Raw genomic sequence first — 16,258 nt, 5'->3', positions numbered from 1 at the left:
AGGGTATTTTAGGTCGTATATCCGTTGTGTGATACCACAGAGAGTCTCGGACTAAGGTCTTAGGCGACATTGGCGTCTCGCTGTAAACCATGTTCGCCATATGACACGTCACGCCGAATGCCGTGTCACGGTTAGATAGGCAACCTATTGCGTCTATGTAAACCACTGCGTTACATAATTACACACGACACCAAACAATCGTATTCTTTCTTGTGTGAAAATAGTATTATTAGGTGTATCTTCTAGTATTAAGTAAAATAATTATACTAAAGTTGTTAGAATGTTAATAAAAGCTAAAAGATAGTGATGGAATAGTTTTGAGGCGACGGATCGGACGTCTATTATTTTAATCCATGTAAAATGTCAATGTTTAAGTAACAACGCTCCAAAGAAATTTGAACTTCATGAATCTATCAATAAAATATAATGAGTATTTATTTGCATGTTTCTATGTAAGTTTTAGTCACAGATCACAACTATCGACTATGATTTTCTTTTATTTGAACTCCCTCAATATATTTTTGCAATCCATTGTCAATTATTTGCCGCTCAATCAAATTCAATTTTGTATACGATATTTTCTATCAATCGTAATAACATGAAACCATGTTATTGTATTTTACAATTGAAATGTTCTGCGACTTATGACGTTGAATAACATTTTATTTTTCCTTTTCAATCGTAGTCCGGATAGGTTATTTCTAAAAGATATTGCCTTTGTGGAGATTATGCATGGATTTCAAATATACTCTTTGTTGATTTCAAGCCATGCAATATTGCACTCTTATCTTAACTTGATCTTCTATTTCTAGTCTTCATGCGCTTTATCGGATTTTTTTTATGTAATTTGTAGCTTTTGGTACATTTTCCGGCCGGAATACCATAAAAAAATTAAAAAAAGCGGAGTAAATGACCGATATTCCATATTTTTTTTAAAAAAGGCATTCTCAAAGTAATCAAAGCAAAAACAACCCAAGTTATGACGACGATGTCCGAATTACACCATCATTCACTCACCAAATATAAAATTTACAAACAACATTCTACCAATATATAAATCAGATACAATATCGCAAACAGTGCGGTTCAGCACAACAGTTGACGAGCATTACGTATTCGCAACAAAGGCTCGTTATTAAATTGACGCTAATACCATGCAATGTGGTGACGTCGGTTCACTAGAGCAGTATTATAATAATTAGTAGCGACGAAATATTTCCACGTCGATATCGATAATGTATCGCACAAAGAACCACACTGTGCGGTGGACGTATACTGTTTGCCGCACCTAATTTAATTGTTGTCGGTATTCGTTAATGAAGCTGGTAATTATTGGGATTGGTATACATGACTGTTGGTATTTTATGTTATGTGCATCTTACATAAGTGTATAGAGAATATGGAATAGTCAGCCTAGCCTTTTACCAACTGTGTTTGGGGTTGGCTTTTAATTTAACCGGAAGAAGCTAAACACCAGTGTTTAACAAGGAGCGACAGCCTCCTCCTCAATCAAGTTACCTGAGCAACACCGATACCCCTTACTAAGACTAGTTGTCGGAATTTCTTACTTCTTATTGCCCGTAACGACTGCCAAAGATATACTTAAAAACAGCCGAATTCGTTATGACGTAAATAGTCACCCATCCACGGACTAAGCGTATTAAGCGTCGAAAGACCCATCAACTTGTCCTGTTTTAGCTTAGCCTCTAACTTAGAGCTCTGCCTTTTGAATATAGTTTGAAATTGATTAAAAAACAAAAGTCCAGTCTCTAACTGCATATACATCTGTTAAAAAAGGAATAGTCTTAATTTTTTTTTACAAAAGTTCGAGCATACAGAACTCTACTAATTATAATTATTTATGTACCCTTCCTCCTAATCAGATTGATTCACCTGGATCTCGAGCAAAAGATTAAAACAAAAAAGAGCGGCTTCGTAATTTGCATAATTAAATATCGGAATTAAGCCGGCGATCCGACGAGATAATTAAGTGTGCCGCTAATAAGTCTCGGGATATTTTTATCAATCTTTCCTCCGACATTTTCAGGTATTTAAGATGTTTGTAATTTTCTAAAGCTTAAACATTTTCCTTAACTGTTCTCTCGCTAATGGATGCTAGGAAAAACAACCGTATTTAAGGATTTTACAACAAATGATTTTGTAGTCTGATTTTAATGAACAAAAGTATTTTTTTGCGATGAAATTTAATGTTTGTTGCTGGATGGTTAATTAATTAGAATGTATACGAGATTACAGCTATAAGCCATGTGAGCAGTTTGAAGGGAAAGAGATTTTATAGGAAGTTGGGGTTATTTGTGTGCTCATTAAAAGCGACAAGCGGCATATCGTTTAAAATTTTGACATAATTACTGTTATGTCAACTCTTTTGATAATATCGTAATCCTTGATTATATTAAAAAAAAAACTTTAAGATCACGTTTAACTAACTGACAAGTACTTTAAGCACGAATACTGAAACGTCTTCCAAGTCACATAAAGACATTTAAGTCAAATTTTAGTTTTTGCTATAATATGTTGATATAACCATTGAATATTCCTTCCACAAATGTATATAAACATTAGTATTTCTAGTAAACTGAGTACTAGTAATTTTCCTATCGCCGTTTTCGAGACGTTCTCGTTTGCACGGCTTCATCTGCTCGCTTCGCTTCACATAGCAAATTGCTTCACTTGCTTTACCCGATAAACTTGCTATTGCTACCTGCAATCTCTGCCGTAAACAAATATATATTTCCTCGAATAAACTTGCTGGTAAATTACTGAAGTAAATAAAGATGGGTGTTGTCTTAATTGCGCCATGTTTATTTATATTTTTTCGTTTGAATCGTATTCTTTATTTGCATTACCCGATACTTAAGAGATGTAAAGTGTACGTATGCAGCGTTTTGTCGAAATTATTGGAAGAAAATGTATTTAAGTGTTCTAAACCTTCAACCGCTTTTACTGATAAGGACTGTTTTCTAATGATTTTCAATAAATTTTGACCCTTAAATTTAATTTAGACCACTATTCCCTTTCTCTCTTCTTATTGCAACCTCGTAAAGTCAGTCACGTTGGAAAGTACCTACAATTTTCAAAATAGGTCATGTTAAAATAATTTTCCAGTAAAGTGAATTTGCAATTTTCTCTAAAACTTAAGTGGACTTTACGCAAAGAAGACGTGTAACTGCTGCCTCAAGTTGTTTTCAAGTAATATTATATTTTTTAAGAGTAAAAATACTGCAATTTTCTTCTTGGAACTAATTTCTTGACTATTAAGTAGGGTTTCGCAGTTCCGAGGATCGAAAAAGTCGGGTGGCTTTTCAGACTGAAATATTTATAGAACATTTTGTTTACGCTTGAGATAATTGATGATGATTTTGTTATGTAATCGCTAACTCTTGATGGTTTTTCATTTATCAACTTTTCAGGGCATATTATTATGCTTATGAACATGTCATGAATCGTCCACCGTGTTATTGAAAATCACAATGCACAAAATGGTTTCATATTCGTTAATATCTCTTATTTAAGTAGGACTCTTTGTCCTCAAGTAGCCTTTGCCTTTTTTAGCCATTTTTAAATCGTTATAATAATAGTTCGGCGATATAAAACCAAAACAAGACTTTAAAAAAAAGCTAAAGTACGGAAAGGTTTTAATATACCCAATCTTAATTTAATAAGGTAAGCTACTTTCTATAGAGAATGTAAAAATATTAAAATGGACTAATTAACTGAAACCTCACAGCTATAATTTAGGCATCGAAATACCTGATATATTTTATAATTACTTCCACGTGGAAAGCAAAGAAAACAAATTTACTTCAAAAAATTAATACTTTCAAGTAGGGTTTCGTGCTACGAGTAGTCAGCTTAAAGAATGTTTTATATAAATTAGTCTGAAAATGAGCATTCTCTCTTACGTTTAGTAGCTTTGATTGAGTGCCTTTATCAGCTCTGGTATTTCTTCATTGAGTATCATTATATAATATTATTATAAGAAAATTGAGAAAATAAATATTCTACAAAGAGCGAGAGATTACTCGTCACTAGAATAGAATTTCTGAGAAAATATCACTAATTGGACACTCGGCTTTGAAAGTAATATTTTTCTATAAAATATTATCATTTATGAAAGGAATACAACATACTTGACACGTGTTTTTATTGTTTGTGTAAGTGGCGTTCCGTATATTAATTTATTCGAAACATGTGACTGTGCCACTCACTTATTCTTATTGAATCTTGTTTGTTTAATCCTGTCATCTCTCGCAACACTTAGTTTCTATAAAAATCAACGAGATTGGGACATATGGTACCTATAAACTGTTATTATTCATCGACGAATACCTATAGAATCACTTGTGTTTTGAACGGTTACCAGATAAAGAACCCAAAAAGAAATTTTACGCCGGTGTAGGTTTGAAAATCCTTTAAGTATCTAATTTGCAAATTTTTCCTTGTATAAGCCGATTTGGGATGTAATTTGCCCAATTATTTAGCTCTCAAATTGAACGTAATTTTCCATAGCAATAAGGTATTAGAAGATATCGGCGAAAACAAAATAAGCAGATAATAATGATGTGCCGACGTCAATAAAATGTTCCTTATTTTCTCCGCTCCGTCCGTGCTCCAGAGGAGCTAATTTTGTTTTGTGTTTTGCATTTCTTGTCTGTTACCTTTCAAACGGCAGTAAAATAAACACTGGCTATACAAAATCTTTGTACGTTATTGAGTTTAGAATTATTTGAATGAACGCCAAAGTAACCTAAAAAATATTTGAAGAAGTCGTCGTGAAAAGTAATCGCTCCGCGTTAACGATAGCTCTGGGACAATATCATTTTACCTCTTATTTCTCGTATTTCTACCTAATTAGGGCAGCGGTATCGGAGAGGCGCCGGCCGCCCTCCTCGCTCCCGCTTGCACTAACAACCGTTTCAAGCACAGTTTAATGCCAATTACCTGCTCGCTCCATTGTTCCGAGCGTCAAGTATCGCCGCCCCGACCTACCATTCCGCGACTTCAAGATTGCTCTGCTCTGCGAAACCTACATTAAACATGAAGCAGTCTTTATCAGAAAACATTTCATTTTAAAATATCAAAATTTATATCTTAAATGGAATTCGAAATAGCTGGCAGACTAGCATATTGCACAATATTTAATATCGGCGTTCTCCTTTGGTACCAATACTTTACGGTAATATTAATCCACGCAGTAAATCGTAGAAAGTACGCAACGAAACGGGAACGGGGGAAGCGACGGCGAAATTAATTTCATATGATGAATGATGAACGATGACGATGCAATTTACATTTCTTTTTTATTGAAAGCTCAAAAAGTGTCTTCTATTGAACAAATTTCGTTCAACACCTGATGTCTAAGATAATGTTAAGTTATAAATAGTGCAGAAATATTAAGCATTTGAGGTATAATATCAAAAGGATACTTACTTTTTGAAATTCCTAACCTCCCTGACGATTTTAGAAAATCTTCTATCGTAATCTTTTTATAATGGGGAACTTTAACTCAAGAGAGATGTAAATAGAGTGACCTTTTTCAGTATATCTCATATGATTCGTCATATCAAACCCTTTATTCAGCCAGACAACATCAAAGATGTGACAGAGGGAACAAAGGCGCATGTATTCGATACAGAAACTGTACCGGGATTATCCCACCTTAAGCAAACAACCGTCCACAAAGCTCCGACAAACTGAGAGCACACGAGAACTATGCTAACGAAAAGACGATAAAACCTTTATCTTATTAGGGATCTCCTCTCCCCGAACCCGTGACATAGTGCGCCGCCTGAACCCGATCCGGTTTACTTGTATTTTTAGGGACATTTTTCCAAAGCGGTTAATGTATTTAGTGCACATTTTTCGCGACTTTTTAAATCTGATTTGCAGTTGTCTGAGTGCACAGTCTGGTCTGCGGTTGCACGATATACGTATACAGTACGGCGATAGATAAATCGTATATTTTTAAAGGTTTCCGTTGTCGGCTCGTAAAGAATGATCCGACGTCTCGGGCGACACCATTACTTCTCGTGGCACATGAAAAATTCATATAGCTGTCGTTTGATCGCGTTAACGTGCGGCGTCGTCGCGCGCGCACGCCTCCTGGGGGCTCTAAGCACGGCTTATGGCACGATGCGCTCTCCTATACTTGTTTTAAATGTGCACTATAACACTTATTCATAATTTCGCTTTTAAAATTATCATTTTTGTTATGGAATATCGATATTACATAGCGGTTCTTGTGTTTATGCGGTTGTTGTGTGAAGTACTGTATACGAATGTTGTGCGGAACAAAATAATTCAACATTTTAATTAAAATGTCAACGATTTCCTTCCGAACGTTTTTATAAATGACAACCACTGTATTGGCTTCAGTTGCAGTGAAAATAAATATGTTATATAACAATAGTTGAAAAATGCGACACATATTATTATCACAGCAATGAGTTAAGTGAACAACCTTAATATTGTGTAGTTATTATCTATAGAATTATGTAAACTCTCATTATTTAAGCGATATGCTGCCCAACAGCAGAGCAATACCCTCTCGTACAGAGAGTCAAAATAAGTTTAACTATTTTCATTTTATTTATTTTAAACACGGTACCTACCTTAATTTAATACATATTCAAATGAATGTAAATGTAATGTAGATTTGCTTTATCTCGTACTCATGTCATTAACTTTGTTCCAGTGGACCTGCTTCAGATGTTGGAGTTCAACGTGACGGTGTCGTTCCCCGCCGCGCCGCTACTCACCGTCATCTTAGCTCTAGTTGGTGAGTTATTTTACATGGTTTATCTTCTGAATACTCAGACAGAAACTTAATTTTATGATGCGTTTGAGTTTTTTATTTTGGAATTGTCGACTAAAATGTAAGTCCATGTGGCACATTGCTTGTTGACTGAATTTTGTTTTTAAAATGGTTTTATCTAAAGTCTTTGTACTTTTTGCACTTGTACTTGATTTTTTACGTTTTAGATTTTACCCACTAGACTCTTAAAATTATGCCTAGTTTACCTGAAATGTAAATTTTGATAATGGCGACTTAAAATTAAGTTTTGCTTGAGTATTCGGTATTTCAAAATACTATACCAGTTCTTAAATATTTGATTAATCATTTAATAATAAGCTGCATGCGCTTCAGCTTCTCATAGTACCAAATGGCTTTACGAAAGCTATCATGCGCACACTATGACATGGACAAACGACACTCGTTACAAACCCTGATCATACGTCACACAATCAACTTATGATTTTATAATTTGACCCATAGAAATTATTTTGTTTTTATAAACAAATTACAAAATAATGGCGAAGGATGTACTTCGTCGTCGTGTGATCTGAGCGGTTTGACTGCTGCGAAAAGGTTTAATTAATCATTGAAAAATTAAAAATGATAAAAGTAGAGCGCAAACGACTAGCTTCGATTTTCATTTTGTAAATAAAGGCCTGTATAGCAGACAAGATTCTCCGAGTCATAACGCTGATGGGTTGCTCAAATGTGTCGAACTCAAATCACGTTGTTCGTTGAAAATGCATGCCTTACCCATATATTTAAAGTTATACTCGTGACTACGCTAAAGCGATTTGACACTGTCCTGACTTAATCATTCCCAAGACGCATTAGTCTGCTTAGTTTTGGATACTATAAAATATATTAAAGAACTGCGTGGCGAAGCGAATGTTTGTACAAAATCATAACAGCTGAAAACTCTTCTACCATAACTATCTAATACCGAACAACGTGACACCAACTAACTAATCGAGTTTAAAGTCCCAGTCTAAACTTCATAAAGTATCTATTAGACTGAAGTGTGAAGTGCCACGAATGCTCCCGAAAATACATTATGCACATAAGAGGGGTGTTGATATGAGGCAACTTTGCTCACTATTATGTTCAGACAAATTAGTGCTGCACCAAACACGCGAATAACTTAAGATGGTTTTCGAGCCAACAAATTAATAGTTGCGACATCGTAGAGGCTCTGGGGAAGTTTGGTACCTGTGGCAAGGCGTGGCGTGCAAACATACGGTGCATGTACAGGGTGGCTTCAAATTTCTAAGCTCAATTTTCGGTAGCAAAGTCTAAATGTTGTTATTTACTAGCAGTAAGTCTCGAAACTCCTCGCATATGAGAATGCGTTCTGTTGCAAAGCGGGAGTTAAAGGAATTATTAGAATTGTGTCGTGCCCAAAATTTCGACTGCAAAAGTGTCCGTTGTGTTCAGATTGCATTTGCTTATTTTGTATCTAATTTTTCGTACCTAACTTCATAATTATACTGGTAACTTTAATAAGAAATCTTAATAATTCTGATTTGTAATACCTGCTTTATATTTTGGTTTCGGTCACCGGTGACCGACGTGCATTAAATCAATTCCTTCGCATTTAACATATTAAAATCAAAGGCATAAAAGTTTGAAAATAACCAAAAAAAAATACATTTTATCTTGCAGGTTCAATTTTTCTGTAACATCTACAACATCAGTTCGATTTTCAGACATCCTGTATTCAGCATTCATATATTATTGTAGCCTTTGATACTTAGCACATAAGCAGCTCTCGCAGTAACGTCAGTTGAAATGCACACGTTCGGTGCAAAGCTGCCGTTTGCTCTTTGACGTGTGTTGCTTTTGTGAACTTGGTGGAACTATCCTTTTGATGAGCGTCGCGCGATCGTAGTAAGCTCCCGTCAATATGCTGCTTGGAATACGCTGGTAGGAATCTATGCAGAGAGAGGACTAATTGTGGTTTTGTAAGCTCTATGCATGCAACGAGAATCGTGAGGGATTAAACTGTCTGGAGAGTTATCTGCTTGAGATGGAAGGTCTGTTCAGACCACAAGGTTCGATTCCAATACTCCGGAGATGGTTAAACGAAAATGAGCACACATGCTGTTCGAAAAGATTACAAGTCTTGAGATCGAAATAGTATTAAAGTTACATTCAGCGACATGTTGAGGGTCCTTTAAGTCAGGTTTAGTAAGGGGTCAGTCGAGTAATTATCCCCTGAACGCACATTTTGCATATTACATCAGAAATGATAGATCAGTCTAGGTGATAGGGGGGAGCCGTTGCGTGGGTGCGGGACAGACGTGTTGTTCGCACGTCGGGCGCTACTCGCCCTTACCAAGTTCTCGTGTCGTAGCCTTACCTTTTTCCTCATGTACGAGACTTTGGTGTGTCGAGTGTCTTGGAACGTTAGTAGGTCGGTCGATTCAACAAGTAAGTCGGGCACGGCGCCTGTTGCGCGCGGCGGGCGGGGGCGGGGCGCCTGTTGCGCCTCACAGACGCCTCAACCGCCCACCACGTAACGCCTGTGCTTTGCCCATAATGGAGATACTTTTGACCTACTTCAATAGGTTCGTGTCAGCCGGCTAAAGACTTCGGTTCCGCTTGAGGGAACACAATCCTAAAGGGACGCCGCATAACTCGAGCAACGCTACACATAACAGCCGTTCGCTTCCTTTGTTCCTGCAGGTTGACTTGCAGGTTCATAATCCATCTACGTAGTAGTATCGTTCCTCATCCTCTGAAATGTGTCAATTCGATTGCCTTAAATGAAATAGAGAGAATCCGTATGCCTTCCAAAATTTTTGCGTCAAGTGGAAAACATTGGAGTATTGCGTTATACTAATGCCTTGATCGTCGTTCATGTAAACGATTAGATTGTATGAGATTAGCTAATTTGCAGCATAGGGTAAAAAACTCAGATTTTGTTAATCGGGTCATGCTGTAAAAGTTTATCTTGGAGCTGACCTAATTTAAGGATGTCAAGACAGACATGAACACGTATCAGATAATGGTTCTCGGATATTTAGTCATCGAACTTCTCTGATTACACTACGTGTCTTTTTATACTCTTTAAATCTCAAACCTATTGGCCGTAAAACCATTCATCTCATTGGACATTTGTAGGATCATTTGACAACTACTTAATTTTATGACTACATGCCACTTTTATATTTGATTGAACCGATTCGAAGACTTTTTCGTCCTCTTTAGTTAGTGCCTGAGCGCTCTTCTCATTTTATGATTCCTCTTTATAGCCTATTTTAGAAATCTTTGTAACCATGTTAAAAACATTATGACATACGACACCACGTCTTTAGTGCCCTAAAGTATATGCTGCTGCCTAATTACGATATTTCAGAATATTTTTACAAGTACTTATGTTTGCACAGTTCATCAATTCTTAGAATAACTAGCAAAGTTTCATAAAAACAGAATGACATCATCACACATTTACAACACGTAATGCAATAAACATCAAAGGAAATTCAGAACCCTGAAGAACATTCAGCTGCGGAATTGTAGTTAAAGTTGAAATTAATTATTATTATTCGGTTTGTTCTTATAAGCAGTTCCAGGGCCGAATTTCATTTAATAATAAACAAGCAAAGGCTTCGGAACGTACTTGGTAAACAATAACAAAAACAAAGCTAAAAGCTTCTGAGAGTTGCTGCTAACGAACGATTGATTCGCCTTATTATGTAATTTGTTAGGCCCATGTTTTGAGTACCTTGTAAATCATCAGACCTCATTTCGGAACGTTATATTTCGTTGTTTGTTTCATCATGATCATATGGTTCAACATTACCATCTTCAGTGGCATGATACTACCCACGTATATGTCGCATATTTCATCTGTATTACGTAGCTTACCCTCGGTAGTACCTTTCTTCCTACTCCTGCTATGAACTGTTACTTCAATCGTCATGATTGTATTGGGCGACACCACTTTGCTTCATGTTGTCAATGTTGAATGGCAGTCTTTTGTTTATTACCTTGCGATAACCAGGAAGTGTAACATTTTAACCGAATACAATTTTCTAGGATTCGTTCGATTTTTGATTGCCGTGGTGCGCCTGAAGTATTCGTCTTGGATTTATATGCACACAGTTGTTGCGGGTTCAGATCCAGGCAAGTACCAATATGACTTATTTTATGTCATATGTACTTCTTAGATAATCTAAGCCCCATTATTTAAGGAATTAGGTACTTAAGTGGCTGTGATAACCACCATGGCGTGGGATTATTGCGAAATTTGAATAGTTTCATATTTCCCATGGGCTTTCACCCTGTGTTATGAGGGACTCAGGTTTACGTTAGTAGATGTAAGATTATTACACTAGTAATTAAGAGAAACGCAGTACCATCGGACTGTTCCACAATTATTGCCTCTTGGAAAGAAAAATACATTTTTCCACCAACCTGTCGACGCTCTATTATATTATTAAACGTCGAGTGTCTTAAGTATCTGTCAAGTCTCGTGAATGTAGAACAATAGTCGTGGTCACTGGGCCATAGAAATGTAAGAAAAAGGACATCGTAAGCCGTAGGGAAATCGGATTACGCTGTATACTGGAAAGCTCATTTTAACACATTTTCTGATAACACATAATAAAAATAAATCGCTGATAAAAAGCATGACGAAACAAAGTCATCAATTCGTCCTTTCTCTGTTTTCTGTGTCTTAGAAAATAAACCGGTCATGTACGAGCCGGTTTCGGACCCTAAGGCTCAAGTACCAATAGGCTAAATGATAATCAAATGGTACAAATAAATTTGTGCCTCCTGTAACAACCGTTCTTTAATGTCGACCTTTATTTTAAGTTATTGTTATAGCGGCAACAGCAATAGGTCATCTGTGCTAATTTTAACTGTCTAGCTGTCACGGTACATGAGATAAACTCCGGTGGCGGACGGACGGACAGCCAAGTCACAGTGATAAATAGGGTTCTGTTTTTAACCATTGGTTACGAAACCAGACAATGTCTTAGCCTAAAGTCATAAATTAAATCCAGGTCCTACTTCACCATAACTCTGCTGACCAAAATCAGCAGCCATTGGCTAACCTAAAATGAAATGAGTCTTAAAGCAAAATGTATAATGTACTAAGTGAACTCTTATAGTGCGACGGAATGTAAGATTAATATGAATAAGGCTTACGTACAATGACTTAACCTGGTTCTAATTTTGATTTCGATTCGGTCCTGAAATCAGCATCTCTAGCAGCCGATCGAACATAGCTGAAATTCGTGCCTTTGTACTAATTGGCGCTGACAACGAGTTCCAGAGAACTGACTCGTTCTGAATTCGCTTGAAAAAAAAAGTCTGTAGTAAGCCTAATCATTATTTCTAGAACTCATTTGTATTGTTCTTCAGATCCTGGTTACAGAGTACGAGAGTTGTAATTTCAAGCATGAGGTAAGGCCCGCATGCGGTAACCGTAACGAAATTATGAGCGGCTGTCCCGTCAGCGGGGTCTTAGGTTTGCGAAGTCTTTATTCGCCTATAAAAACGTAATCTGTATATCCGCAGTCCGGTTTGCATTACACTGATATATGAGATGACATACAATTTTGAATAACAATTTATTCTTATGTTAATTCAATTATAGGGTGTCAGTATTGATTAACGCACCAAAAATATACGATTATCGCACTCCACTCAAAAATCCAACACCAAAAAGTGAAAAATAGGTAAACCGTCTTAGTTCTGCATTTTTGAGGCGGTTTAATTGAGTCTTCGATGTTCGGTGTAAGTGTAATTGGTGTGCCCATTGGAGGGCCCAGATTAAGTGTCTAATTTCAAGTATAGCTTTGAAGAATACCACTGTCGGTATGTATGACGTCTATTTTTTAAAGACGGTTAAAAACTTAGAAAAGCAAACGCCGCATTTCTAGATCATGCTCAAAACTCGATCTTTATAAAAACCTATATTCATATCTAAATATTTAGATTTATACATTCATTTATAATTATAATAAATGATATAAGTATGGTATAATTCCTTTATCAAAACCAATACAAATTAAATCTTAGTCCATCTTGTACTCATTATACGTACACGGGCTTTTGAAGTAAACTGGTTATGAAACGAATAATGAGCCGTAGTAAAATGGGCAATTTAATCTTATTAATATCAAGTTATTCGCCGGATTAAACTCTCACACTTGTGTTGGGTCTGAGCCAAAACGGTTGAAACCGTTGTAATTCTACCTTTTTGCTAGCTATTTAGTTTTAATACTGAATACTTTTATTGAATTCCACATACATTCTTAGGTGGTAAACCTTTTAATGAGATCATAATATGGACCATTTTACCTGTCCCTTTGTCTGTCTGGAATCAAATCTTGCAAGTTCGATAAACCTTCCGGTTTCCGATTGTTCTTTATGTTTATTGTGTGGCAATGCAAAGGATGATATGACAGAGATCTGGTGATGGAGCTGAAAGATGGCCATAGGAGCTCAGTTAAAACCACCATCAACTTCAGATTCGTTTAATGGCATTTTCGAGTATTTTCATACCAAAGCAAAAAACTATTTCAAAAGCTTGTTTTTATACTTATAGTCTAAATCCAGTTAAATTGTTTAATATCTCTTTTTAAAATTAAAGTCTTTTAATTATATATATTAAAATTGTCTCCACTTTCTCACTGCAATAAAACGAAATTAAATGTTATCTATCCAAACTTAAAACTAAAATAAAATAAGCACTTTTAATAATACATATTTTAATTGTCTTACGGTAATTTAATATTACAAAAGCAAATGTTAACTATCCCAACGGGAAACTAAAATAAAGAAAAAAGGCGTTGTCGTATGAACAATTAGTAGAAACATACAAAGGAAAACTAAAATAGTCTTTACGCTACTTACATTACTACAAACAAAATTATGCATAAACAAGGCAAGTGTAATACGATTTTAAAATGTATTAAAGTTGAAGTTTTCAAATTATATCTCGCATATACGCATCCACTTAGTTCTCAAACAATGTTTGTGCATAAGCGAGTTTCCTTTTGAATCGCATTGCTGTTTCTAAGGAAAAATAATTTCAGTTGATGAGTTCTACGAATAAGATAATACAATATAAAACAAATCTATGGGCTACAATAGAATTGTTGGAATCTCTTTTGTTTTCTTCTAGTTTGTAGTTAAATAAAATGTTCACAGAATGCTCGTGAAAGGTCGCTCTTAATTGTATATCTTTACTGTTATAAAGACAAATATAAAAAATACCTTGCACTCAATAGGTATTTGTCGATTCTATTTTTGGAAGAATATAACATAATTCACACACTGTATAATATTATAAAGAATGTTGTGGGGAACGTGTCAATCGGGCTACACTTTTAAAGTAAACCCTTAATGTACATAATGTAATTAATGCTTTCAAAAACATAATTTTCGCCGTGTAAATGTAAGTTAATAAACTCTGACTACCAACGAATATCAGTAGTAAGTCAGACACAATTATATTGTTACAAGTTTGTATAGAATTTCTAATCTTGAATTTGAACACGTATGCAGCGCTGCATATCGTCTGATTAATATCGTCCGACGAGACGCTGTCGTATGGATTCAGACAACTTTCAAATTCTACAACATATTGTGACCGAACGTGTATCGAGATCGAATTCTAGTTTATTTTCGTTGAATATTTGGTCCTGTTTGATATAGTATTTTTCAATCATATTTAAAAAATATACAAGCCACTATTCCCAAGTTTTATTTTTATTATTTTATTGTGTTTAATAAATTGTACTTACTGAACACCATCGTATATTATTATTACTACATTATTTTTCATAAAATTCACGTAATCTACATTTTCTGGTTAAATATAAATACACCAAATCTCTTTAAATTACATCATAAGTCTTCATTCAAGGAAACTTCTGAAGAATATGGTATCTTTATCTTTTCGCATCTGTTGAAAATTTCCTTTAGTAGTAATTTCGGGGAGCTTACGCATTTTAAATTTCAATCTGTCCCCGACGATGCTATCGTGCGCTCTCGTCTCCAGGTCGCCACTCGTGAACTCTGAAAAATGAATACCTAAAAGATTATTTTCAATCCGTTCTCGGCATTCAAGAGGTTCGGCATATTTAATAAGTTCTATTATCTACATCACTTTTGTCCGGGCGAGTAGACATTTCAATTATACTCCGGTCAGATTGTGTACTTCATAGACTTGCTCGATGAACGCTTGCACTAAAATAAACCGCCTAAAAAAAGGATATTTGAAGTTCGTCAATATATTCGTCGACCGCTGAAAACAATACCGTGAAAGCAAAGGTGAGGCGACGTAGGCAGGCCTATTTCAGTTGTGCTCATGTTTTGTTTGCTCGCGCATCACATCACGTTTTCCGCGAGCACGTACCGACGCGGACGCTGAATACTAATGGATAGCAGCGGATAGACGCCGCTCAGGTCGCGCGTCCGAAAATTGGATTCGCATCGCATACACTGCACATAGTATTAACACCCGGCCGTCCGAAACAATGCCCAATCAAATGGAGTGCGCCTACCCTCCTTCTGCAATCCTATCTAGTTATTGTATTGGTTGCTAGATCCTAGTCAAAACTATTTGATGAACAAATGTTTTTCAATCCACATGCGATTCCGAAGCCGAATGTAAGTGATGTTAGTTTTTATGATTTAATGGATGTAAAACAATAGACCGCACACCACTTTAATTCCAGGTTTTATTCGAGATCTGGCGATGGTTTTGGCTTTATTGCATAATAAGGCTTATGGAACGCGCGTGACGAATTATAATCTGTTTCGAAGCCGTAATCCCAGCGCATCGGCGTGAAGCATGAATCAACGTTGTTTGTACGTTGCACCGCACGGTTACCCGGTACAGAGCAGCTCACTGAATTTGATTGTTGTTTTATTTCCAGATTGTTTGGCCGGCCGGTAGTCCTCTCGAATTTTGTTGTGCACCAATATAGACCTAAAAAATAAACATTCTGCTAACCAAATAATAGTTATTGAAAACTTGTATGTCAGTATTCTGATCTCAAAATGAATTTTGCTTCACTTGAAAATGAAGTAAGCTATCGCACGCTTCGCATCGTTTAATTCCCTGGTGTATGAAATATCGTCGAGTATCGCTGAGACCGGTTATTAATTTGCAAAATGTTCGTAGATTTTCGATTCGTGCCGAAGCTCTTAAGCCCGTTACTAGCGCAGGCCGGACGACAATGGAGGCGACCACGGTATTGGATTACTACCCCCCCTTAGGTGTCCTGCTCCTACAAATGGGGATTTAATTTGCCGTATCCGTAAATACAATAGCCGGAAATTTGTTTGCCTCCCCATCGTCTCACTCGTAGTCGTGTCTAGTGCAACGAAGATACTAATGAAATGCATGCGAATGCTTTTAAGTTTGTGACGTTTTAATTAATTGTTATCTGTACTTTATGTCACCGTTACCTACTT

General features: G+C 36.1%; 1 protein-coding gene across 3 annotated transcripts in view; it reads left to right on the top strand.

Annotated features, from left to right (window-relative positions):
* The window catches only part of LOC113504270, a 79,322-nt gene that overhangs the window by 14,160 nt on the left and 48,904 nt on the right, over window positions 1–16,258 (top strand). For 2 of the 3 annotated variants that reach the window (XM_026886495.1, XM_026886506.1), the window contains exons 8-9: window positions 6,716–6,799; window positions 10,859–10,945. In XM_026886495.1, coding sequence (XP_026742296.1) covers window positions 6,716–6,799; window positions 10,859–10,945 — 171 coding nt within the window. The remainder of the gene's footprint in view (window positions 1–6,715; window positions 6,800–10,858; window positions 10,946–16,258) is intronic. The other variant, XM_026886514.1, reaches the window with a different exon arrangement.

This window comes from Trichoplusia ni, chromosome 2, assembly GCF_003590095.1.
Source record: "Trichoplusia ni isolate ovarian cell line Hi5 chromosome 2, tn1, whole genome shotgun sequence".
Classification (NCBI taxonomy): Eukaryota; Metazoa; Arthropoda; class Insecta; order Lepidoptera; family Noctuidae; genus Trichoplusia; species Trichoplusia ni.
The sequence above is the reverse complement of the archived record's forward strand: the minus strand, read 5'-3'. Positions and strand labels throughout refer to the sequence as shown.